Source organism: Asterias rubens, chromosome 9 (assembly GCF_902459465.1).
Source record: "Asterias rubens chromosome 9, eAstRub1.3, whole genome shotgun sequence".
NCBI classification, from domain to species: Eukaryota; Metazoa; Echinodermata; class Asteroidea; order Forcipulatida; family Asteriidae; genus Asterias; species Asterias rubens.
The window spans coordinates 18,306,971-18,330,040 of NC_047070.1; the positions used below are offsets into that span (position 1 = coordinate 18,306,971).

At 38.7% G+C, this 23,070-nt stretch overlaps 3 protein-coding genes across 5 annotated transcripts; 2 read left to right on the plus strand and 1 right to left on the minus strand.

Moving 5' to 3' along the window:
• The first annotated feature begins 926 nt into the window (after positions 1–926).
• Positions 927–4,677, plus strand: LOC117295041 (ADP-ribose glycohydrolase ARH3-like). Its single transcript, XM_033777607.1, has 5 exons — positions 927–1,209; positions 1,389–1,491; positions 2,012–2,222; positions 2,651–2,900; positions 3,218–4,677. Exons 1-5 carry the CDS (start codon positions 1,029–1,031, stop codon positions 3,505–3,507), a joined length of 1,035 nt encoding a protein of 344 aa, XP_033633498.1. The 5' UTR covers positions 927–1,028; the 3' UTR covers positions 3,508–4,677.
• A 4,847-nt stretch (positions 4,678–9,524) lies between these two features.
• LOC117295040 (mitoferrin-1-like) lies at positions 9,525–19,432 on the minus strand. The gene is made up of 4 exons (XM_033777605.1): positions 19,061–19,432; positions 12,462–12,681; positions 10,760–10,816; positions 9,525–10,064 (listed from the first exon to the last, which is right to left on the minus strand). Exons 1-4 carry the CDS (start codon positions 19,355–19,357, stop codon positions 9,550–9,552), a joined length of 1,089 nt encoding a protein of 362 aa, XP_033633496.1. The 5' UTR covers positions 19,358–19,432; the 3' UTR covers positions 9,525–9,549.
• Positions 19,125–22,275, plus strand: LOC117295042 (swi5-dependent recombination DNA repair protein 1 homolog). 3 transcript variants are annotated; one of them, XM_033777608.1, is made up of 3 exons: positions 19,125–19,213; positions 20,784–20,906; positions 21,594–22,275. In XM_033777608.1, the coding sequence occupies exons 2-3, from the start codon at positions 20,793–20,795 to the stop codon at positions 21,771–21,773; spliced, it is 294 nt and encodes a 97-aa protein (XP_033633499.1). In that variant the 5' UTR covers positions 19,125–19,213; positions 20,784–20,792; the 3' UTR covers positions 21,774–22,275. The 3 variants fall into 3 exon arrangements, with proteins under 3 accessions (XP_033633499.1, XP_033633500.1, XP_033633501.1); XM_033777609.1 differs by having other exon boundaries at positions 19,165–19,238; XM_033777610.1 differs by lacking the exon at positions 19,125–19,213 and adding an exon at positions 19,714–19,793.
• The last annotated feature ends 795 nt before the right edge of the window (positions 22,276–23,070 follow it).

Consider the following 23,070-nt stretch of genomic DNA (forward strand, 5'->3'; position numbering starts at 1 on the left):
TTCAGTCAAAGTTGTAAAGTAGATAAAACTGTCATGGCGCCGTCCATAGCAACCGCGCTCTGCTGGTACATGTGCGTTTATTTAACACGAGCATGAGGTTTATTGTATGTGGTGAAATAATTCCTGTAGTTAATGCATCTGTGAAATGGGTAATTTACAGTACAGTTATACGTATTAAGTCTAAGTTGATTGAGCAATGTGGGCATATTTTGACGAATTAATGGTGATCCATAGTCTAGTTATGCTACAACAGCGCCCTCTACGTCATTGGTAGAGTTGTGAAATTGGTACATGTATTGACATAGTGTGTTAATTAGCTTGCCATGGTGAATTATTTGGAGAAGGTTGTCTATTATTATTAAGCTGATGACTTTAAGACTTTAGAATAAATCTATATATTGTTCTGATAATTCTTAAGGGTTTTAGGACAAGATCTGGATAATCCCATGTATATTGTTTTGACTGGTAGAAACTAACTGTACTGCTGGATATAATTGTTTAATACAGGTCTTACAGATACAGGTGTATATTTCAAAACAGAAGGGTTGCAAATTAATTAATTGAGAGTTGCATTATTTCACACTCAGTATTTTACCTAATTGGATAGATTTTGGTGCACACGCACTGCATGTATTTATCATACTAATGATTTCTTTTATTTTCTCTTTTCTCTTTTACTTGTTAATTGTTTACTGTTAACTTTGTCATGCCATTCTAATGCCTCCGTCGCTGGTCGGTTGCTTTTCCGACTTCCAATTACAGTTACCAAATTAAAGAGTCAATCCGAACCCACTGATGTTTCGAGGTTTCAAATTATTTTAGGCCTCGTTCGTCACCCCCCTCCACACTATTTGACTTTGAAAAGTTAGTTGCGATTATCGTTTCCCTCCATCTGCCTAATAACAGTCGGGAGGAGGGAGGGTTACGATCATCGCAACTATGAAAAGTGGTAAAAGAAATAATGTAGTAATAACAATAATATTGCTCTTGTTTATATAAATATTTTGTTTAAGATTGAAAGGTACAAGATGGCAAGTGCTGCATCAAGACTGAAGAGCCGTTTCCGTGGCAGCCTTGTTGGTGCAGTTGCTGGTGACTGCCTTGGAGCCCCTTATGAGTGTGGCACTCAACTACCTGAAGGGGGTACTTTGATGTCAGAGGTCGTCAAGTTCATGCAGAATCTTGGCAAAAACATTGATAAGGAAAAAGGTCAATCAAAACTCTTCTTGAAAGTTAAACCATCAGGACGACACAGTTTTTGAGAGTAATTTTGTAACCCTTTTTAAAGAAAAAATGCAAGCATTTATTTACAAACTTTCTCATGTACTCATTTTGACATTTTATTTCTTCTGGAACTTTAATATTTTTCTTTCTTCTTGGTGATCTAGGTCGTAAATTTGCATTTACCGATGACACAGCAATGGCACGTTCTGTCGCTGCTTCTCTCATTCACTGCAAGGGCAAATATGACGCACGAGATATGGCCCGGAGGTAACTATTGATATCAATATACTTTAAAGGTCATGTCTGGATATGAAATGATCCACTAGTACATTAATACATTACCGGTATCCCAATTTGTAATTATTTACTGACAAAAGTTGATTCAAGAAATTACAATGTCGGCAATGCCTGGGCAATTTGTCACGATTATACATCAAATTAATGGTCTCCTAAGGGTTAAAGCAGCTCTGTGAAATTAGTTTTTAAAACATGTTTCGAGATATCACCCTACTCACAAGGCCGGATGGCCACTTCAAGGTGAGGGCTACACTTCATTGACCTGCCCAACCTTTTTACAAAGTAATTCTGGTTAAGTACATTGCTCAAGGGCACACGTGTCATGACCTGGTTTGGAACCCACACTCTGCTGCTGTCAACACCAGAGCTTGGTTCTGGTGACCTAGGGCGCTCAGCCATGACACGCCTTAAAGTATACATGGAATTGCCCACTTCAATGTATATTTCCCTTAACAACGCCCCCCTCTCTCTCTCTTGTACCACTCCATAGGTTCTCTGAGGAGTATATGAATGAGCCGTTTCGAGGATATGGCGGAAACGTTGTAGAAATACTCCCAGCCCTCGGTGACCTCCGTGTCAAGGACATCTATTCACCGGCGGAAAGCCAATTTAATGGAGAGGGTTCCTTTGGCAACGGGGGCGGCATGAGAATCGCTCCTGTGGGTCTATGCTCAGCTGAGAATCTGGACAGAGTGATTGAGGTATGTTGGCTGCATGTCTTGATGGAGATGCAACTCCTTGCCACTTAAAGATACCTCATAATCATTGAGATTTATGCATTCAACCAGTCACAGCTGCAGGCCTGGTACTTCATGGAAGCAACAAATGCAATTGCCTCCATGCCCTCTAGTCATGCCTTGGTGCCCTTGAAATGCCCCAGTAGAAATTTACAATTTCCTCATATGGTGCCCTTTACCAAGGAGAAAATGCCATGGTGCTCTGGCCCTTTCAAAAACAAAGTATACAGGCCTGCAGCTGAAACTAGCAGTCTCTCTCACTGGCCAAAGGTCAATTAAAACTCAGGAGGACCAGTCAAAATTCACTCCAAGTTGCCTGACTGGCTAGTTCAGTGTTTTGTTTGAACCATGTTGTTCATGATGATGATATTCTGTTCTAACACCTTTATCAGATAGCAAGAGAGAGCACCAAGCTGACTCACTCCAATGAACTAGGCTACAATGGTGCAGTCCTCCAAGCCTGTGCCGTCAACTTTGCTCTCCATGCCGACCCCGTGACCTTCAACCCTGATGGCTTTGTGGAGAGTTTACTGAAGGTCATGGGTCGAGTGGAGTCTGATGGTGTATACAGTGACAAACTGAAAAGGATGAGGGAAATGCTGAAGACAGATCCTACCACAGATGACGTTGTGGAAGAGCTAGGTAAATCAGTGGAGTTTGAAACTTGTGATTCTTTTTTTAAGGAGTTTGTCCTGCGCACTGTTAACGTCAAAATCCTGGCCCAGTGACCAGGGGTAATGTTTGATCATGCTAAAAGACCACTTTGGTAGCACACGAGTCATTTTTCAAATAATGTCTTACGATCCTCAAGAATAATATGTGAACATTCAAATGTGAAAGGATTCTCTTCTTGGAGACTGCCTGGATCTGATATTCTGGAAATTGCCTCTACAGGTCGATATTATTATCCAGCCAGAAATGACTAACACCAAGAATTTCTGTTTTATTCTAACTTGCAGGTAATGAGGTCATTGCCCATTTGTCTATACCCTCCGCAGTGTACTCATTCCTGAGGTGCATTCAACCAGTGCATGGAATCCCCTTAGAAAACGCCATGGAAAGGACAATCACCTATGCTATCTCCCTGGATGGAGACACGGATACGATAGCTTCGATGGCCGGGGCGATAGCGGGTGCCTTTTATGGGATAGAGGAGGTACCCAAAGAGTGGATGGGCGTGTGCGAGGGTGTGGATGACGCCATTGAGCAGGCTGATCAGTTACTGGATATCATGCTAGGAGGAGATTAGCATTGGCTGACGAAGAAGGCCAATGTGGACTGGAATAACCATGCAGAGCTTGATATGGGGCATGGTGTGCTCCTTCATGGTGAACTCCCCAATTATTTAGAGGAAAGAAGAGTGTTTAAGTATAGGAATATGGGGTGGGGGGGGGGGGGGTTACCCTCTGCCGCTATGGTCAAGTTTGAATGCTTGGGCACAACCAGCGTGGTCAATGGATGACTTCCTGATCTACCTGTTTTTATATTTCAAGCTTCTGAACAACCAACCCTAGTACTTCTTGAACACTTCTTTGAGCACTTATTTTGTATATTTCCAAAAGATTCAAAGTTAAAGACAGTTTTACAAAATTTAGTATTTTGAGTTTCGCTCAATAGAAGACAGTTTTATACATTTTTTTTGTGTCAAGGTTGTACGATAGTACAGGAAATCGGTACAAAACAACACAGTACTTGTAATGATGAAAGAATCTTGCATTTCATGAAATAATGATATAGATATATAGATATATGATATATAGACAGTTAGTTAGGCTGGCTGAAATAAATGCGGAGATTAATTTATAGGTGAAGATTTGGGTTAAATTACTCGCATAGCAAATGGAGAGTGAACTTGAGAATACTGATGACTTATTTACACAACCATGCTTGGTCCAATTTCATGGGGCTGCTTAAGCACAAAAAAATGCTTATTAAATGTCTGTTAATTACAAATAAGTAGGGAACCTTTCACAAATTATGTACATAAGATGGTGATATGGCTGGTAACCTCTTTCTGCTAAGCACAAATGTTTTGCACTTGGACAATTTATTTGGCTTAAGCAGCTCTATTAAGTATTTGTGGATTTTTTTCTCTCACATAACTCAGGAAACTAACTCGGGGAAATTACCAAGTTAACAGCAATTACAACAAACCGCAACTAAACAATTTATATTGCATTGATGACACAATAATGACAATAAATCTTATTTTTTGTATCATCTTATCCAGTGCTGCACACATGCAGTTGTTTTTAATTTGTATACATTATAGATCTCACTAATAAAGATTAATACAGATATTGTAAAGATATCACAACTTTGAAGCAAAATATAGTAAAATCTTTCACAGCCTAATTTGAAATATTGTACAGTATCCGAATAAATGTACAGGTTTACTATAAAAAGAAAGAACAAAAAAGGGAAAAATTATACTTTATTTATTAACACACAAACAAATAAATGGCCCAAAAGAAATGAAATAAACCAAAGTTCAATGTTTGTACATTGTATTGTTAACTTTTCATGCTTAGGAAACAACAAAAAGTCATTCAATAAGCCAAGTTTTATATTTGAAGTTACTCAGCAGATGATTTCTTTTTACTTTTATTAAACAATTTTTTTTTTAACAATCCCTTGCTCCCTCTCACAAAACATTGATATATAAATTTATCATACAGGATTGTCAGACCTGACAAAATAGTCGCGGGAAGTGTTTATGTTTTGTGTGCTCAACTATACACATGAAATAACTAACCTATGAAAATTTGGGCTGAAATTGTCAGTCAGGAGAAAATAGTGAAAAACATGCACAATTTCCAATCAAGATGCCAAAGAAATTCAGACAACCTTTGACCAGACACTTTTAGTTCGGAGTGAGTTAAATCTTGAGTCTATCCCCAAACTATCTTTGAATATACAAATTTTAATTTGTTGTTTTATTAACTGAAAGCAAGTTGAGGAACAGGGGAAGAAATAGTGTATCACCTAGTCTCTTAAAACAAGGCTTGCATATGTAACAACATATGGACCCTGACAACGATAATCACTGTTTCATAAACTTTGTCTTCAATCATAAATTTGATATTTAAGCCAATCAATGTTCAAGGGCAGTTTGTTTCATGAAAGTATACTATTTCCATGTAAACTATTTGCACAACACCACAATTTCTGCAGCATAAAAACTAACAAATAATAAAATGAAACAGAAAAAACCCCCCATAAATTTACCTTGTAAAAAAATGCCTACTGAATTATACACTTAGAAATAAACCTTTTCGCAAATACACATTGGGCAAGCGCCAACTGCAGAATGAGGTGAGGGGGGGGGGTTGTTAGTTGACCTACAACCTTTAGTTCATTCTCGACCTACTACTACTTTAATGTGCTTTCAGATGTGCCTACCAGAAACAAAATTTTAAAATTATAAAATGTAAGCGACACTAGTTTTAAATTTATAGAGAATTAATACAATATCTTTGGGTGTTAAAAAATATACAACAGATATGGCCACAGATATTTTTCTTCTTTCCCCTAATCTTGATATTTAAGCCAATCATTGTTCAAGGGCAGCTTGTTTCATGTAAGTATACTATTTACATGTATACTATTTGCACAACACCACAAACCATAAATTCTGCAGCATAAAAACTAACAATAGTGTCATGTGTCTTTAACAGCCTACTTACATTACTTAACTGTAAAACCATACAAATTTCAGTTGTAATCAACCAAGACGGCCTTGCCAACTTTAATCATGTTTTTCCCCCTACTTCTAATGAGGTTTCTGAGGAAAGTAAGGTTAAAATTTGTGACTTGTCTCTCTTTTTTTTCATTTCACTTTCCAATTGTCCTTAAATCTTGTTACAAACATGACCTCGGCAGACAGATGGGATTTAAATTAGTTTCTGATATTGACAGGCATTAAGAACAAAGATATTGAAAAATAATGGAGGCCCCCAACATTAGGGCAAGATGGCTCAGTTGTAAGACCATCCCCTCGTTTCCGAATAATGAATACCACTGCGAGTCACAAAATGTATAACTGTGTTGGTCAAACATTTCAACTTGTTTGTTTCTTTCATGTTGTTTTGGGTAGCACAACTGCTTTATCAGAAGATACAGCTAATTTGATAGCAATATTTTTTTCACTTCCTGCTTTGTAACCTGGGCCCAATTTAACAGCGCTGCTAAGCGGCCGATTTTGTGCTTACTGCGCACTTTCTATTTCATAGCGCTGCTTCAGTGCTTACCGCACGAAAAGAAATGATGTCACAATGAAAAATTATCAAATGTAAGAGACACTACTAGTTTTAAATTTATAGAGAATTAATACAAAATCTTTGGGTGTTAAAAAATATATAACAATTATGGCCGCAGATTATTTTTCTTTTCCCCCTAATCTGCATGTTGTACTTTTCTTATTGCTTTCTATTCACTCTGAAACTAAACAAAAATACACATGAAGGCCTCAAAAAAGTAAAGTGTGTATTCAAACAAAAGTTTAAATTCATGACCTGTTACAAAAATATTGTGTAAAATTAATATTACTGACTACTGTGTGAAATGAAGCATAGCATGTGGCCATGCAGGATACAAAATTTAAAGTCACGGTGGAAATGTCCATCAGACATGTGGTTGTCGGCCAAAAAAGTGAGGGCACCCCAAAGATGTCCGATCAAAATCATCTTCAGGCCTCGAAATAACCCAGAGCACCCACCGCAATGGCGTACAGGCACTCAGCAAGGTTCCAAATAACCCAGAGCACCCACCGCAATGGCGTACAGGCACTCAGCAAGGTTCCAAATAACCCAGAGCACCCACCGCAATGGCGTACAGGCACTCAGCAAGGTTCCAAATAACCCAGAGCACCCACCAAAATGGCGTACAGGCACTCAGCAAGGTTCCAAATAACCCAGAGCACCCACCGCAATGGCGTACAGGCACTCAGCAAGGTTCCAAATAACCCAGAGCACCCACCGCAATGGCGTACAGGCACTCAGCAAGGTTCCAATACATTTTTCTCGTAAAAGTGCCCATTACCAGAGGGAAATTGCTCTGCCCCTTCAAGAGTGAAGTCCAAGGCCTGAAACGGTCTGCCTTTAGTCAGCCCAGAAAAAAATGGCATGAATACAGGTCATCTGGCGTGAAGTGCTTTTTTAAAACAACAAAAGTAGAAACGGTAGTTTGCACGAATGATGTAATTCTTGAATTGAGGGTTATGAATAACTACTTTCCGTCTTTTCCCCCACTGATGAAGTACTGTCAACTCAGCTCTTTTCAAACACCACAGAAAACATGTCCGTGTCATAGAGCTATATCTCAGAATTAGACAAGATTTAATAACACACACTATGCTGGCCACCATCGAATCCCTAACTGTTGGGTAAGCATTATACAAAGTGTGGACCTACGAACAAAAGAGGTCTCCAGAAGGTAAAGTTTTGGAAACACAATGTGAACTTTAACACACGTCTACACAAGGTTTTTACCAGTGCTAAAGAACAAGATTGCTTTGTGAAACCAACACAGAAATGTCCACAGATTGGCTGCAACACGAAGCTGTAAGCTTGACCTGTATTATATGATGGGTCCACACTATTTTCTCAATGGCGAAAAATGCTTCCTGCTATGGTCCGAGTCAAGTCAGACACAACTTGAATCCATTCTCTTGAGATAAGAGAATATGTTTTGACCACGGCAGGCAAAATTATGAAAACTACTTGATCTTGAAGAGAAAAATATATACAAAAACCACCCTGTGGATGTTGCATCTACTAAATAAAAAAAGACACTCAAAGAAGGTAACCAGTATGATTAGCTTATGATTTGATAGCCAATGCCATAATGGTTTCTACTTTGTTTAACTTTTGTACATTTATTTTCTGTAACATTTTTTAATTCTACAATTTAGTGCTGTTTATCCTGTTTTGTTTTGTATTGATGTAACAGGCTTTTAGGATGATGCCTCCTTGTGCAAATGTAGAAATAAAGTGTTCTATTGAACTGAACTGAAAATTTCTTAGATCTAACAGGTCTTATGTGGTTTATAGGTTGCGTCAAACATACTACTAATAACTACTAGCATTTATTTGCTCTTGCACACCAAAAGATTAATTACTAGCCACCTTCATCGGGTAAAAACGTATCCATGAAACTCTGTTAACTCCTGAAGAGTATGGGAAAAAAACTGTATCAATCACAACAACTGTCAACCTTCACAGGTATCCATTTGACTCCTGTGAGATGAGAAGCAAGGTTTTATTGTCTTACTCAAGGAGAAAAATTGACTGGGATTCTTACTCGAGGGGAAAAAATTGACTGAGACTCTAACAAACAGTCTGACATCAAAAACTTGACGTGATATTTTTGTGCCTTATATGAGGACAAAATTCAGGACTAACCAACAGTCCAATTACTGGGACGTCAGAAACTTGATGAGAAGTAAGTTTTAGTGCCTTATTCAAGGACAAATTGAATGGGAGTCAAATCAATAATCCAATGACTTGGAGATCAGAAACTTGAGTCCTTCGCATTAAACCACAAGTCTCGGAACGCCAAACCAATGAAAACTAGTGGAGTAGGTTATTCACAGTCACTTATATCTTCTTTGTCAGATTCATCAACACAGTCAGTTAAAGGCAAAGTATACATTTGGTGTTTGTAACCATCTGCTTTAAAAAAAAAAAACACCTGTGAAAATTTCATTTCAAAGGGGGTAGCCTATATTAGATGTTGCCGAACATCGGCACAGGGAGCATAATCCATTACTGCAATACATGATCTGACAAAATTATCTGACAAAAACGTTTCTCAGTTTCAAACTTTCGGGGATGAACACTGTAACCTTTGTCCGTAACTGCATCACGATGATTCAAATTGAAATGTGCAGTATGAAATCTTTGAAACCACCATTTTGTCTTCAACTAAACAAAATTGTAACAAAGCCATTAACAGGAATCGCGTTCTCACCTGTTATACCTTTTTTATGTATATTGTAAGAGTTCATGTGTGGTTTCTTACTTTTCTTTAAAAGAGAAAAAATCAAACAAACAAACAAACCACAGTATGAACTTGATTACAAACAAACCCGGTTTTGTTTTCTATAAGATGGAAACATACTTCCAGATAACTGGCAACAGTATATTAAATTACAAACTCTAAGCTGTCTTTAATTGACAAATGCAAATGTAATACCTTGGTTTTACTTATGTGTCTTCTATGTTTTTAAAAATATCATTATATTACATTGAGACATGTGATTATTTGTGCGCTTTTTCTCTCTCTCCCCAAATCATGACGACGACTGTGCCTTCCGCAACGTGATAAAATACTTGAAGAACTCGTAGACTGACCAGGATAGAGCAGTGGCGGGCATCTGAAAGATGATCCTCGCCTGGAGGCCCTTGAAGTAACCCCTGACCCCACTCATCTGGTACACCGTTCTGAAGGCGTTAACCATGCCTTTAATTTCAGTCTGTTGGGCTCCTAGGGCCAGGACGTTCTTCTCTTGTGTGTTGAGCAGCGTCTTGCAAACATCCAGCGGCGTGGTGACGGCCGCGGCTACGGCGCCGGACACCGCCCCGGAGAACATGTGACTGGTGGGGTGGTACTGCCGGCCCGGGTTCAGAAACTCCTGGCCGAGCTCGTAGGTGACAAAGTGGATGCTCTGGAAGGGTATGTTCATGGTGAGCTGTGTGGTGTAGCTCCGGTAGAAAGCATGCATGCCCTCAGTTCTTAGTATAGTCCTGATACATTCGGTAACGTTCTTATAAGGGCTTTTGAACATCTGCATGCGCTGCTTGATCACTGATTGAACCAAGATGATAGGAGTGTTGTTTTGGCATTAGTCCATGTGATGACCATCGAAGCAAAGTGAACAGCAACAGGAATGAATATACCATAGACAGAGAGAGGGGGAAAAATAGTGGCATAGCATTAGTCAAACATGTTACTTCTAATTCATAAGCCATGTATATGATTTGAATGTTACATGTAGATCATATCCGAATGGTTGGCATGGCTGAAACCATCCAACTCAAAACTTAAACCTGGACTCAATTTCAACAGGTGTTTAGCAGAAGGAAAAACTGCTCACAAAAAGTCTGCAAGGATTTATGAAGGTGTGGCCATCATCAACTAGGAGCCTGACAGGTACAGCAGAATGTACAGAGGGCACACGTGTCATGACCTGGACTCAAATCCACACTCTGCTACTGACAACACCATAGCTTTGGTCTGATGAACTAAACTGCTCGGCCAAGATAACACACCTCGCATCTGGGATCGATTTCACAAAGAGTTATGACTACTAGGAGATCTTAAAAACATACGGCTAGTCCTAAGTTAGGACGAGTTAAGAGATAAGACAAGTCTTAACTCTCTAGTGCAAACACTTGCGTGTCAAGTTATCTTTACCGCGGAGGAACTCCACAAGACATCGTGTTCCAAGCCAGATTTCTGACAGAGTTGTAAAATAATCCGAAGTGAAGTACTTAACATACCTTCAACAGGATTCATCGCTGCATCATGTAGTAAAGTAGCGATACTCCCCGCACAGGCTGAAAGACAGAGAGAGATCAAAACAGTATCCCGTACTCCAGGCCCTCATCATGAGGGAACAGACATTAGTGAGTTGGGGGGGGGGGGGGGAGGGAGGGACATTGACCCAAATTCATTAAGCTATTTAGCAGAAAATACTGCTCGAAAAATTTCTGCACTAAGCAAAGTTTGAGTGGGACACCAGTCACAACAATGTAAACTTAAATGTGATTTTGGCTTGTAATCTGTATTTTGTTAAGCATTACTTTGTGTGCCTATAGACTTAATGAAATTGGGCCCTGGTGGACAGTGGAACATTGAGGGAGTAGCCTAGCAATGTCTTCGGCCAACTACAGCAGCCCAATTGCCGGACTATGTAAAGGCAGGGTTGAAATTGGCTCCAATTATAAATTATACTTTGATGTTAGTTTAAGGTTTCAGGTAATAGTTACAACACTAGTTTCAACCAAAACAAAAGTTTGGAAAGTCGACTTTGAAAATGTGTAAGCCTCGACTGAATAAATTGTTCTTGTTCTCAGAATTTGTATGTATTGGGTCTTGGTAGCTCCTTAGCAACAGATGTATATGTAGTGTATGTAATATCATTCCGCAATTGTAGCAACTGTCTCTCGTGTGAATAATTCAAACTTAAGTCGTCACTTCTTACTTATCAAGTCACTGCACCAGACATCATTCAAACGCAACTCGCTTAATATCTGTTAGATGAGCTCAATGAGTTTCAAATAAGACAGTTTGGGTTGATTTGTCGTGAAAGCGTGGCTAACTGGATTGCTTGATATTATTACTTACCATCTCTCAGCATCTTTCAAAAGATAAAAATGCAACGTTATCGAACAAAAGTTTAACACAAGATGTTAGCATTGGGAGGACGAACACATGTAATTGCTTGATGGTGTGAAGCAGATGGACTTATATAGAAAAGTAATCTGTACACATTTGTGTAACCTTGGAGTTTGGGGTGCCAAGTGACTTTTGCTTCAACAACCAGAGTTCCCCTTATAACTAAGTACCCCACCTTCATCAACCAAAATGTTGTAAATATAAGTAAATTCATAACATACCATTACATAACATTTACAAATATACACTGGAAAGCTGGCACAGAGCCTTATATTGTATTGACTACCAAATACCACCAATGTTTACCCAGCGTTATATGTACTGAAGAACACAGTATTAACACAAAGTATTGAGCTCGGCCAGTGAACTATATAAATATGAAAGTCATTTTTAATTTGGCATTTTCAAGTAAGGAGGTTTAGGGCCACTCTTCTAGAAAGCAATGCTTGTGCACATGTGTACTCCACAATACTAGGCATTCTTCGCATACACAGCTAGCGCAAAAATCCAGCTCTTTCACAGCAAGCAGAGAACGGTAAGCGTGTTTGCGGAACTCGGAGATAAGCAGAGCCATGGAATTGGGTCATACAGTGATACAGGTTTTCTTTACAGTAAAGGGCAGCTCAATGAAGGCAAACATAAATTTCTGTTAGAACATTTTAAGCGGCACAATGACCAGTAGAGTGACAAAACTTGTAACAATATACATGAAGCAATGGTAGTCAATCATACAATACACTGAACAAACCATAGACACAAACCAGTCCTTTGATTGGAATGGTTTTCTTATCATCACACACATACCGTTCGCTAGAGGGTTCTGTCCCGGTCTGGCACTCAGCATCTGCTTTAACTTTTCATAACTAGCAAAGTACAGAGCATGGGCTGGTCCGGCACCACACGCAACTGCGTTAAGTCCTCGTACCATGCCGAAGGGTCCTTCTCTGCGAATTATTGTTGTTAGGCCGTTAAAAACATTCTTATAGCTTGCATCTGGAGACGGTCGAATCGTCTGCATTCTTGTCTGTGGATTGGGATTACAATTGGAGAAAATCAAATTAATTTAAATTATTTTCTAGGATTTGAATCTTACACAGTGCACATGCAGGTAGTTGCCTCTCTCTCTTTTATTTCTTTCCATTTGACTGTTTCTGTTACTATATCTGTTTGATGCGCTGTGTTTCTGCGGGGGTCGAAATGTCAGGCAATTAAATTTTGTTTTTGCATTATAAAATTTAGGGTAGGCGGTTGAATCCCAGAAGGGATGAGCTCAATCTGAGCCTTCAGTAGCTCAAATTAAGCCCCTGTGTAATGTCAGGATAAACCCCAGAGAAGCTCAAATTAAGCCCCTGTGTAGTCCAAGGAATGAAAGAAGAGTGACTAAAACAGCTCCTTTTATATATTTTTAAATACTTGTCAACACTTGTGACCATTAAAATGGTCACAAGTGTTGACAATTTGTTCTTGGTAAATCGGAATAACAAAATGATTTGAAGGTGAACAGACTATGTTGTCTCCCAAAGGTTTTTAAAATTGACCAACTAGTTCACTGTGCGAGGTCGAGGAAAACTAGTCCCCAGTGCGAAGCCGAGGGAACTAGTTTTGACAACTTTCAATAAGAACCAAACACTGCACACAAACCATACCCTGAACATCTAATGATCCGCTTTAACAAGAGACCAGTCAAACACGATCCATCGAGAGAGGGCGCTGTTGTTGTTAGCGCCCTCATGAGATTGAGTAGTCGTTCTGTAACAGCTGTTTGTGAATGGAATGAAAACTTAAAGAAAGGAAACGCCTCTTGAATGGAAAACCTTTCCAGGTAATTTGCTAATAATACAGTGCCTTGGTGCCCTTTCATCTGCCCTAGCTGCCCTCCAATTTGGACCGCTCCAAGCAAGGTTTTAGCCAGGATTAGGTAATTTTAGGGTGTCAAAATTTCTTGGAAATTTAAAAAATACACGTAGGTGTCCAAGTTTTCTATTTATACATAAATTTACATATTTTGTATGATATATAAAACATGGTGTGCATTTAAGACACTATGGCTAAAAATGGCTCCAAGGCCAAAGTGGCCTTGCCCTAAAAAAACGGGTATAAAAATTGAACCTATTTATCTTGAGAAACTATGTACACTAGCAACTTATTTGTGCAGGTAAACTTAATGAATGGATATACTGCGTTACAGCAACAGAGTGCAGTTATCAAGCAAATTATCTATACTAAGACCTTTGACCTTGTCTTCCACTCAATGCGATCAATATCTGCATTCATTCAAGTTGAGACCACATGTTTGTTTTGGAGGCTCTTCAAATCACCCAGCAGAGGTGATCGCTGCGTTACAATCCACACATGAAATATGTATCGCACCCCTTACGATATGTGTACTATTACTAAGCACAACATGTGTGCCCCTATTGTTGTAATGTACACAAACTATGATAGCAACAAATACATGACATATAATCATATCAAATATTATCAGATGCAACGTTTTCAATGGTACCAGTTCACTTGCCATTTCACTAGTCTGTCCTCTTTCTTAACTACGTGTAGTGTGCTTTTCAACAGTAAACAGGTAGCCAGCCGGACCAGCTGGAGATAATTTTGACTGGTCCTCGGTAGTTTTAACTGCCATTTGACCAGCACACCAGTGTTAAGGGGAGAACGCTGCTAAAATATCAAAAAAAGTCATAATAAAGAACGATGTACAATGTACAAAATTCTATTAGGGATCCTTTGAAAGGGCACTAAGGCCAATAGCAGGGGCGATGAAGGTTGTGGCCTCCAAGTAACTCCAGGCCTGTAAATGTCAGAATTTAAGTTGTAAAAGATCTGGGCCAAATACCTTATTTACAATGTAATAACTTGGCCAGTTTTTGCATATTGGTACATGTTGTTCAATGTTCTTTTCTATGGCTGCAGTTACAATAGAGGCATGGAATTACATGGAGGCAATTGCCTCTGTTGCCCTGGGCTTGGCCTTTGTGCACCTTGTAAAGTGACCCATAGACTAAAAGATTTTCAAATAGAAGTGCCCGCTGCAAAATAATAATGGCCACACTCTCTCAATAGAAAAAAATCCCACGCCTGACAATGATTTGCAAGGTTGTGACATACACTGTACAATACAATGAGTATCCCAAACCACACAGCGTTGCTTAAATAAATTATAAATTAGGTATTACTATTAGGCTACTTGAATGAAGTCTATCCGTGTTTACAGAAGGTGGGAACCAGTGGTCAGTGGGCACAAGGACAGTGACTTGACAAATTTGTTATCAACGCACTTTCGTTAACAAGGATGTAATGTATACAAATATCCATTGGTCTAAAAAAGGGGTGTCATTGTAGCTGGTACAATAAAATGGACAAGGGTGCTACACATGTATATATTAAACTGTACACTACAGGTACACAAGTGCGTACATGTACTGCTAACTGCAGTACATGAACATGAAGGCCTTCATGTACACTGTAAATTATAAAGTTCATGCATGCGCATAGAAATAATGTACATGTCAGGTTAATGTAATAGACATGAAACAAAATTCTGAAATCTTACTGACACAAAAGCATTCAAACATATTAAGCTGAAGTCTACTCTGATCAAAGCACTGTAAATAAATTCATAATTATTTACAGACTGTCTGCAATGAACCGAATTGCATAAAATTTGGGATTTGGGCGTTTCTCAGGGAGTCCAATCGGCACAGCGAATTTCATATAAATCTGTGACGATCAAAGGTTAAAAGCAAGTACTGTTGAATTGACACGGAATGACCCTAATATCACGAAACTAGCATTGGACATACATTTTAATTACTTCACATAAGGAAACTGACCAATAAAAATATATCTAACCCAACAAAATCCTGAAGTCCCAGGCCTGTGTTACAAACTTCACTTTTAGTAATTTTTCCCTGTGAAATATTTCCCACACACACTTGTTGTTATTGTACAATAACAGGTAAAATGGGCTGACAATCTGTTTGATATTTTCTACAAACTGTGGCAACCTTGAGGAAATTTTCACACATTGATTGTTCATTGAGAACTACTCCAAATATATAGATACCATTGATACCATTCAACAGGATCATTGTGTAACATGAAATTAACTGCTGAGTCAACTCGTCAACTGTGACTAGTGTCCCGCTCATTTTTGCTTTGCAGAAGCGTGTAAAAGCAATATTCTGCTTTGAAGCAGATGAAGACGGGAGACTGTTAGTGTTATGTCAGACTACTGTATAAAATCCTTGTTAAGCCAATTGAAACAAAATTGCGATACAAGAGTACACGAAGCAGCTGTTCACAAGGCAACCCTCATTAATATTCAGCGTAACACAAAACACTTCTTCAAACATCAGTTTTACTACCAGTAACAATTAACTCGATGCAAGGACAGAAAGACAAGTGTTAAAATGGAATTACTACCGAGTTCCCTGTAGACAAATCTAGTTCTCACTACATTTCACATTCATGTAATTTCCTTGGTTATATTTATTTCCACCAACAATTATTAATGTTTCCAATAAAAGTCTGAAAAAAAAAAAATTGTAGCTTGCTTCCCATCCTAATGGTTTTAAATGATTCTTTAAAGACACTGGCCACTATTGGTAATTTTTTAAAGACTGAGTCTTCTCACTTGGTGTATCTCAACATATATATGATTAAAATAACAACCCTGTGAAAATTGGAGCTTAATTGGTCGTCGAAGTTGCGAGAAAATAAAGAAAGAAAAAAATACCCTTGTCACACGCAGTTGTGTGCTTTTAGATGCTTGATTTCGAGACCTCAAATTCTAAATCTGAGGTCTCAAAATCAAATTGTGGAAAGTTACTTCTTTCTAGAAAACTACGTCACTTCAGAGGGAGCCATTTCTCACAATCAACCTCTTACATGTACCTCTCCCCATTACTCGCTTCTAAGTAAGGTTTTATGCTAATAATTATTTTGAGTAATTACAGACAGTGACCACTGTCTTTAAGTAACTGTCAATCGTTACAGTTTAATCCTGAAATTTTGGGGAAGGAGGGGTAAAGAACACTTTCTCATCCCCTAATTGAGTCAACTTTAATATCAAGGCCGAAGGTCATGGATACCAGTATCATAAGCAAGCTTTGGTTAGTATTTCTTTGCATGCACTTTGTTTGTTCACAAATGCAACTAATGCGATCACTTCTCATTGAAAATTCAACGATTACATTCATCAAAGTTTATGGGTGTACATAAAAATAGTATAAATCATGGGATTATTTTTTGTACATTTTTATAAAAAGACATCATATGAATGATTCATTGCGCTTCACTGGACGCATGGACGCCAGAAGCAGCATGTGTTTACACAACAGCCTCCTAGCCCCAGGCCTCCAAAGCTGGGTCACAGAACTTTGATTACAAAACTCATCATCATCTCTTTGAGAGGAACAAACAAGTTGGCTCTTTTCAGAATTAAGCCAGCCAACTACAGGAGAGATGGGGCAAGGGCATCAAGGCATGTTAAAGGGCACCCTATGGTAAAGGGCACCCTATGAGGAAATTGTAAACTTCTAATGGAGCATCCTCAGGCCTACACCAACATGTAGACTCTCAAATCTAACCTCATACTAGATTTTTTTAAAAGTATTTGGCTTGTTTTTCTTTCATGATTGGGTGGAGTTACTGGATATTTACATTTTGGGCGGGAGTTGGGAGCAAATCTTTCAATCTGAAAGGGGGAGGGCTATTGACGATAATCAAACTATTCATTTGTGCATTTTTGATTTAATTTCATGGTGAGAGGGATTGGGGCGAAGGTTCTGATTTGAGGGGACACGCCTCGTTTTTGGTTACGCCACTGCACAGTTGATAATAGCCAAAAATTGCTATAAAGAACCATTCGATTGAGTGTGAAGAAAAGTTCTCACATGTTTGGCTAACTGTCTCCATTTGGTAATACAAATATAACCTTGAATGTCTAAATATCACCATAAAAATGAAAATTTTGAAGAAAAAAACACAACAAAAATCTATCCCTGTGAAAAGATTATCTCCAGACAGGAAAATCAGTCCAGCGAAACCAAACGGTACACACTTTAGAGTCAGAAAATACCAACGTAATGAACAACGCATTGTCCTCTTTTCAACTGTCATTATACAACTTTTACATTGATCATCAAAATGGATTCAAAAAGCTTAAAGGAATGAAAGAAAAAGATTTAAACTGTTCACTGCATACTTCTCCCCGGCACCTCCGGGACGCGCACTGTTGGAATTGAAACTTACATTAGAGGTAGGGAGGGACCCTGCAAACAAAAATTGCATAATTTGATTTATAAAAAAGCTTTCTCAGCTATGATATTTGGCAATTAAAAAAAAGTATGGACATTTGTTGAGTAAGGGTTGTCCTATATGTGCGTGCATAATATGCATGGAATACTTGATGTAGGCTTTTATGACATTTCAGCTATTCTGTAACTGACTTGTGAAATGACAAGCTAGTCTGGCCCTGCTGGTCAGTCTAACTCCATGGTAGAACCATGGAGGATTCCTCAACAGACAAACCCTGATTAGTTGTTGTCTCAGCTGGACTTCATTTGTGTACAAATAGCTAGTGCTGAACTGACTAAAACAAATAACAATTCTCAAGAAAAGATTGTCATTACTCGCCATAAACACTCTGTATAAGTGTTTAAATAGTTGTGTGGACCAAATCTTGACTACCCTGGCTGAAAATTCTAAGAAATGTTGAACGTAGTCGTAGTGTGTATACCTTCAGATCCAAAATATTTGCCCAGATAACAAACGTTTACAAAACTATCCTTTCTGTAAACTCACCAATAGTGAAAATGGCATCATACAGCTCAGCTTTCATACAGGTAAAAGTGATCAAGTGTGTTGCGCAACACAATACATGTTACTACAAAAATATGTCCCCCTTCTTGAACAAGATTGGCACATGTTACTGTGAACAAGTACAAGTAGGTGTTGATTAGTAATTATAACTTCTGTGGTTTAATTGCCCAGATAACCAACCGCCCCCTTTTCACTCGTGTTGACCAAACAAAAAAGTAATCTTTGTAAAAAAACAGATTACTTTCTTAACCTTATTCTATTTGAAAGTTAAGTTTCATAATGAGTAGTGGCGATTCCTTCCTCCATACTTTTTGTGTTTGTTTATAATGTGAAGTCGTTTTTATAAAATTAAATAATAAGTCAAATCAAACTACGACAAATGACACCGACCCTGTTATGGGAAACATTGATTGGAGTGAGTGGAAGGAAGGGCAAGGTCGGTCACAAGGATCCGGAAAGTGGGTTTTCCTTCCTTCATTCAACCCTGCTGCCACTACTGCCAGCATTCAGTTTCACACAAACTCGATTCTCCTTCCAAAAACCTTTGCTTGAACCTGTGAACTCACTTTGACACAATCCACTGGATACATAACACAATGCTCCATGATCCCAGCAATAGCACCGGCCATCAGATGGGTCGTGAGCGTGGTGGTCTCCGGTAAACTTTCATAGTCGTACGATTCGTACTCTTCTGCACCGTGCTCCAACTTGGCTGCAAGGTGATGAGGGTTTGCGATAGCATTGGTGTGTTCTTCACTGTCTTTGTCCATGACTCGTCGGCGAAACGCCTCAAAATCATATTCTGGGATTAATGGCACACTTTCAGTTATCCTTGGTGAATGGATATTTCTAGGTGTCAACATAATTTCGAGGGATAAACAGCCTCCCAGAAATTTAAGCTCCGCAGATTTTCCCCACTCCACGTTTTGCCAAAACGGCGGCCATGTTTTTAAAGGATGTTACCAAAAACGGATCACGTGACCAAATTGGAACAGCCGATTTTTTATACAGGGGGCCGGGGTTCGATAACTATAATACAGGAATGTTGACAAAATGTTGTTGACGTAAGGTTGTTCAATTTGTATTGTATGTAGCATCTTATGATATGTTATTAATAAATATATTTAACAACAAATAAAACACATTTTCGTTATTTTTGTAGATATGCCATTATCAAATACTGTATTACCTCCAATAATGGTTTTAGTTTCATCCATACCGGAGACCCCGCGAGTTACCGCATGCTCTTAAAACTGGTTCCGGATATGGATCCATTCTTACAAATGAATCAACATTTTTGTGAGTCTTGCACTGATTTGTTTATGCATAGAGTAAGGACTTTTGGATGACGTCAAAAATGTAGCTATTGGGTAACAAATTTATCCTGGCTCTAAACTGGTAAGTCTTGTGTAACTTACACTGTAAGGTGGGTGTGTGCACGTGCACATAACAGGGTTAGAATTTGCTTGGTCATTCAATAGTGATATAGTGTTGTTACATAACTAGTTTGTTGACCTTTTGTGCATCCAATGTCAAAGGTTGAAAATGTGGGCTACAGATCTTGTTTACTAACATCACTGCGGGAAAAGTTGTGTATAAATCGACTTGAAAGTGGGGTTAAACAGGAGCAACAAAAATAAGTGGGCTAGTCATGAGCATGATTGAAAGCTCGGAAATGCCATGTCAATATGTATGACTCAATCAAGCTCCAGATCTACTGCTGGCCAGAATGATCGAGTTACGACTATCAGTGTCAAACTAAGACAACATTTTTATAAAGAGGAGTGCAGTATTCCAGTGATTTACTGGTTTTCTTTAGTATGCTCTGATAGTCGTTGGGAGAATGTCGCGCATGTCATGGCCAAGCGGTCAAGTCCCCCGACCCGAACCTCAGCTCTGGTGTTGTCATCAGCAAAGACTGGGTTCGAATCCTGGTCATGACACTTGTGCCCTTGAGCAAGGCAGGTTTGCGTGAAGGAAGTGCATTGTGCTCCACGAACAGGTTCTAGTGCTAGTGGATTATATTAATCCATACTGCGCCTACATAATGATAAGGGGGTAACCATGTTTCAGCCCCAGGAGTAGGTGGCAACATGAATCAGCTATTTAGTGTAGCCCTCATCTTCAAGTGGCTGTTTGTGTTTGGCAGTGTAATGTTAGGCGATGTACTTCAGAAAAACAAATTAAAAAACTCTAATTCTTTAATCTATCTTGCTTGTCTAGGCTTTGATAGCTATTAACTGATAGGAGTTAACTGACTTTGTTTTGGGTTGCTTTGGCTTTTTCTAGACAAATAGAATGGACATTCCCACAGAAGAACACCAGCCTGATTGGAAGTCATTGCAGAGGCAGGTAGCCATCCACACTGAGACTTTGCGGAAACTCAAGATGGTCAAGATGTATAGAACAAAGGTATTGGGTTTTTATAATGGCTTTTACACCCTGGTAGTATAAAATTAAGGAACAAGCCACAAGCACTGTAGGCCCAAATTAAGAATAAATGTTGGTTTTGGGTGTGGGAGGAAAACACAGATGGGGGAAAAAAACATTCAATCAGGTTTGAAATCCAAATCCACATGCAAGGCTCTGGTCTGGGTGTGATTTGAACCATGGTCCACCACAGAGGTCAAAGGTTGGGAAAGAAAATCTTTTAAGGCAAATCTAAAGAATAAGTTGCGTTAATGCAATTTTTGGGGGATAACAGGAACTGTGAATTTCTAGGACTCCATTGTTCTGAGTAGGGTTTGGGATCTTTGTTTGTTTGATCTGCCTATAATAAGCATTAAGTAGTCGACACTTTGTTGAGTCTACTTACATGTTCGTGTGCTGTATATAGGAATCCTAAAGGGGTAAAAACCATATTAATTTTATTCTATTTGTTAAAACTGAAAAGTCACAAAAACAAAATAATCATTAACAACAGGCACAAATATTTTTTATTTAAGCTACCAACGAAGAAACAGCAATTTATATAGTTAATTAACAATTAAGATAATTAATGAAGATATTCAGAAAGAATTTTTGTGTGTGAAAATATTCAGAAAAGAATATATACAAAAATATTCAGACTTTTTTTTCTTTTTTCGTCTTTCCCTGCAGAACAACCTTTCAGATCTTGAAGTACTGATTGAAAAATGGCGTAGTGCCTGCCAGACTGCCCTAATGGAGTTGCACCAAAGACTGCCTGAGCCAAGGCCTACAATGGGAACGCTAATCACTGATTGGAAGATTGACCCTGACCTTTTGAACTTTGACCCAGATGGGGACTCGTTCACCTGAAATAAACATTGTTGAGTTTGCCTTCCCTTCATGGTGTGTGAACTTAGACATGTTGAAACATTCAGGAAAGACGTGGAGGGATGTAAAATTGAAGACTAGTTTGTTCATCATGCAAACTTCATCATGCTTTTCAGCTTTGAAGCAGTTAAAAATGCTAAAAGCATGTAAGCTTAGTTACTGCTTAGTAACTGCTAAGTAATTGCTTTTAAGCAGTTTTAAACTGCTTAGCAGTCAGCTTTCAAAACTGTTCACTTTGCTGTCAGCATCACCTAAATCCACTTCCGTGGTCAACGTTTGGACAACACATAGGATCTATGGCTGAAGTCTTGGAATTTGATTGTCAGATTTATGATGCTTCATTCATTAGAGCACAGATTTCTTGACCGATTCTTTAATTAAATATTGTCCTAATAGTTTTGTAGGACAAAGGAGCTGTGTTACTCAACAAAATATCAATGTGTTTAAAAAGTCAAATAAAGACCACGGTTAATTTTGTTCCTTAGATTGGTGTTATTTTGAAACAATTTGTCAGCAGCTTCTGCAAATGGTTGGTAGTCTAGTTCAACCAATAAATACCCCATTAGCCATTACTCTCCAAAATATGAATAGCAATGGTTCCCAATCGGTGCCCAATTTCATAGAGCTGCTTTAGCAGAAAATATTTTTTGGGAAATCACTGCTTAGCAATAATGATCAGGATACCAGTCACAAACTGTACACGTGACCAGGTATTTTGGCTGATTATTATAGTAAGCACAACTTTGTTGTTATTGGCTACTTTTTGTGCTTGAGCAGCTCCATGAAATTCGGCCCTGGAGTTTTTGGAAGATGAAGATATCCTGTAAAATGGGGCTCTCCGTCAGTCATAATAACTACTCTGTTCGGGATATCATCCTGGTTAGAACACCATAGGGCTCTCCGTCAGTCATCATAACTACTCTGTTCGGGATATCATCCTGGTTAGAACACCATAGGGCTCTCCGTCAGTCATAATGACTACTCTGTTCGGGATATCATCCTGGTTAGAACACCATAGGGCTCTCCGTCAGTCATAATAACTACTCTGTTCGGGATATCATCCTGGTTAGAACACCATAGTTCTAAGCCCAATTGCTTTAGCGATGCCTAAGCAGAAAATGTTCCAGAAAGCAAATGAATATATGCCTTTAAAGGCAGTGGACACTTTTGGTAATTACTCAAAATTATTATTAGCATAAAACTTTTCTTGGTGACAAGTAATGGGGAGAGGTTGGTGGTATACAAAATTGTGAGAAACAGCTCCCTCTGAAGTGCCATA

Excerpts from the sequence above, each read along its gene's own strand:
- LOC117295041 (XM_033777607.1), top strand. The coding sequence starts at position 1,029 with ATGGCAAGTGCTGCATCAAGACTGAAGAGCCGTTTCCGTGGCAGCCTT. Across the intron at positions 1,492-2,011 it reads GCACGAGATATGGCCCGGAG|GTTCTCTGAGGAGTATATGA; the intron begins GTAACTATTGAT and ends ACCACTCCATAG. Across the intron at positions 2,223-2,650 it reads ATCTGGACAGAGTGATTGAG|ATAGCAAGAGAGAGCACCAA; the intron begins GTATGTTGGCTG and ends CACCTTTATCAG.
- LOC117295040 (XM_033777605.1), bottom strand. The coding sequence starts at position 19,357 with ATGTTGACACCTAGAAATATCCATTCACCAAGGATAACTGAAAGTGTG. Across the intron at positions 12,682-19,060 it reads ATCCAGTGGATTGTGTCAAA|ACAAGAATGCAGACGATTCG; the intron begins GTGAGTTCACAG and ends CCCAATCCACAG. Across the intron at positions 10,065-10,759 it reads AGCGATGAATCCTGTTGAAG|TGATCAAGCAGCGCATGCAG; the intron begins GTATGTTAAGTA and ends TGGTTCAATCAG.
- LOC117295042 (XM_033777608.1), top strand. The coding sequence starts at position 20,793 with ATGGACATTCCCACAGAAGAACACCAGCCTGATTGGAAGTCATTGCAG. Across the intron at positions 20,907-21,593 it reads TCAAGATGTATAGAACAAAG|AACAACCTTTCAGATCTTGA; the intron begins GTATTGGGTTTT and ends CTTTCCCTGCAG.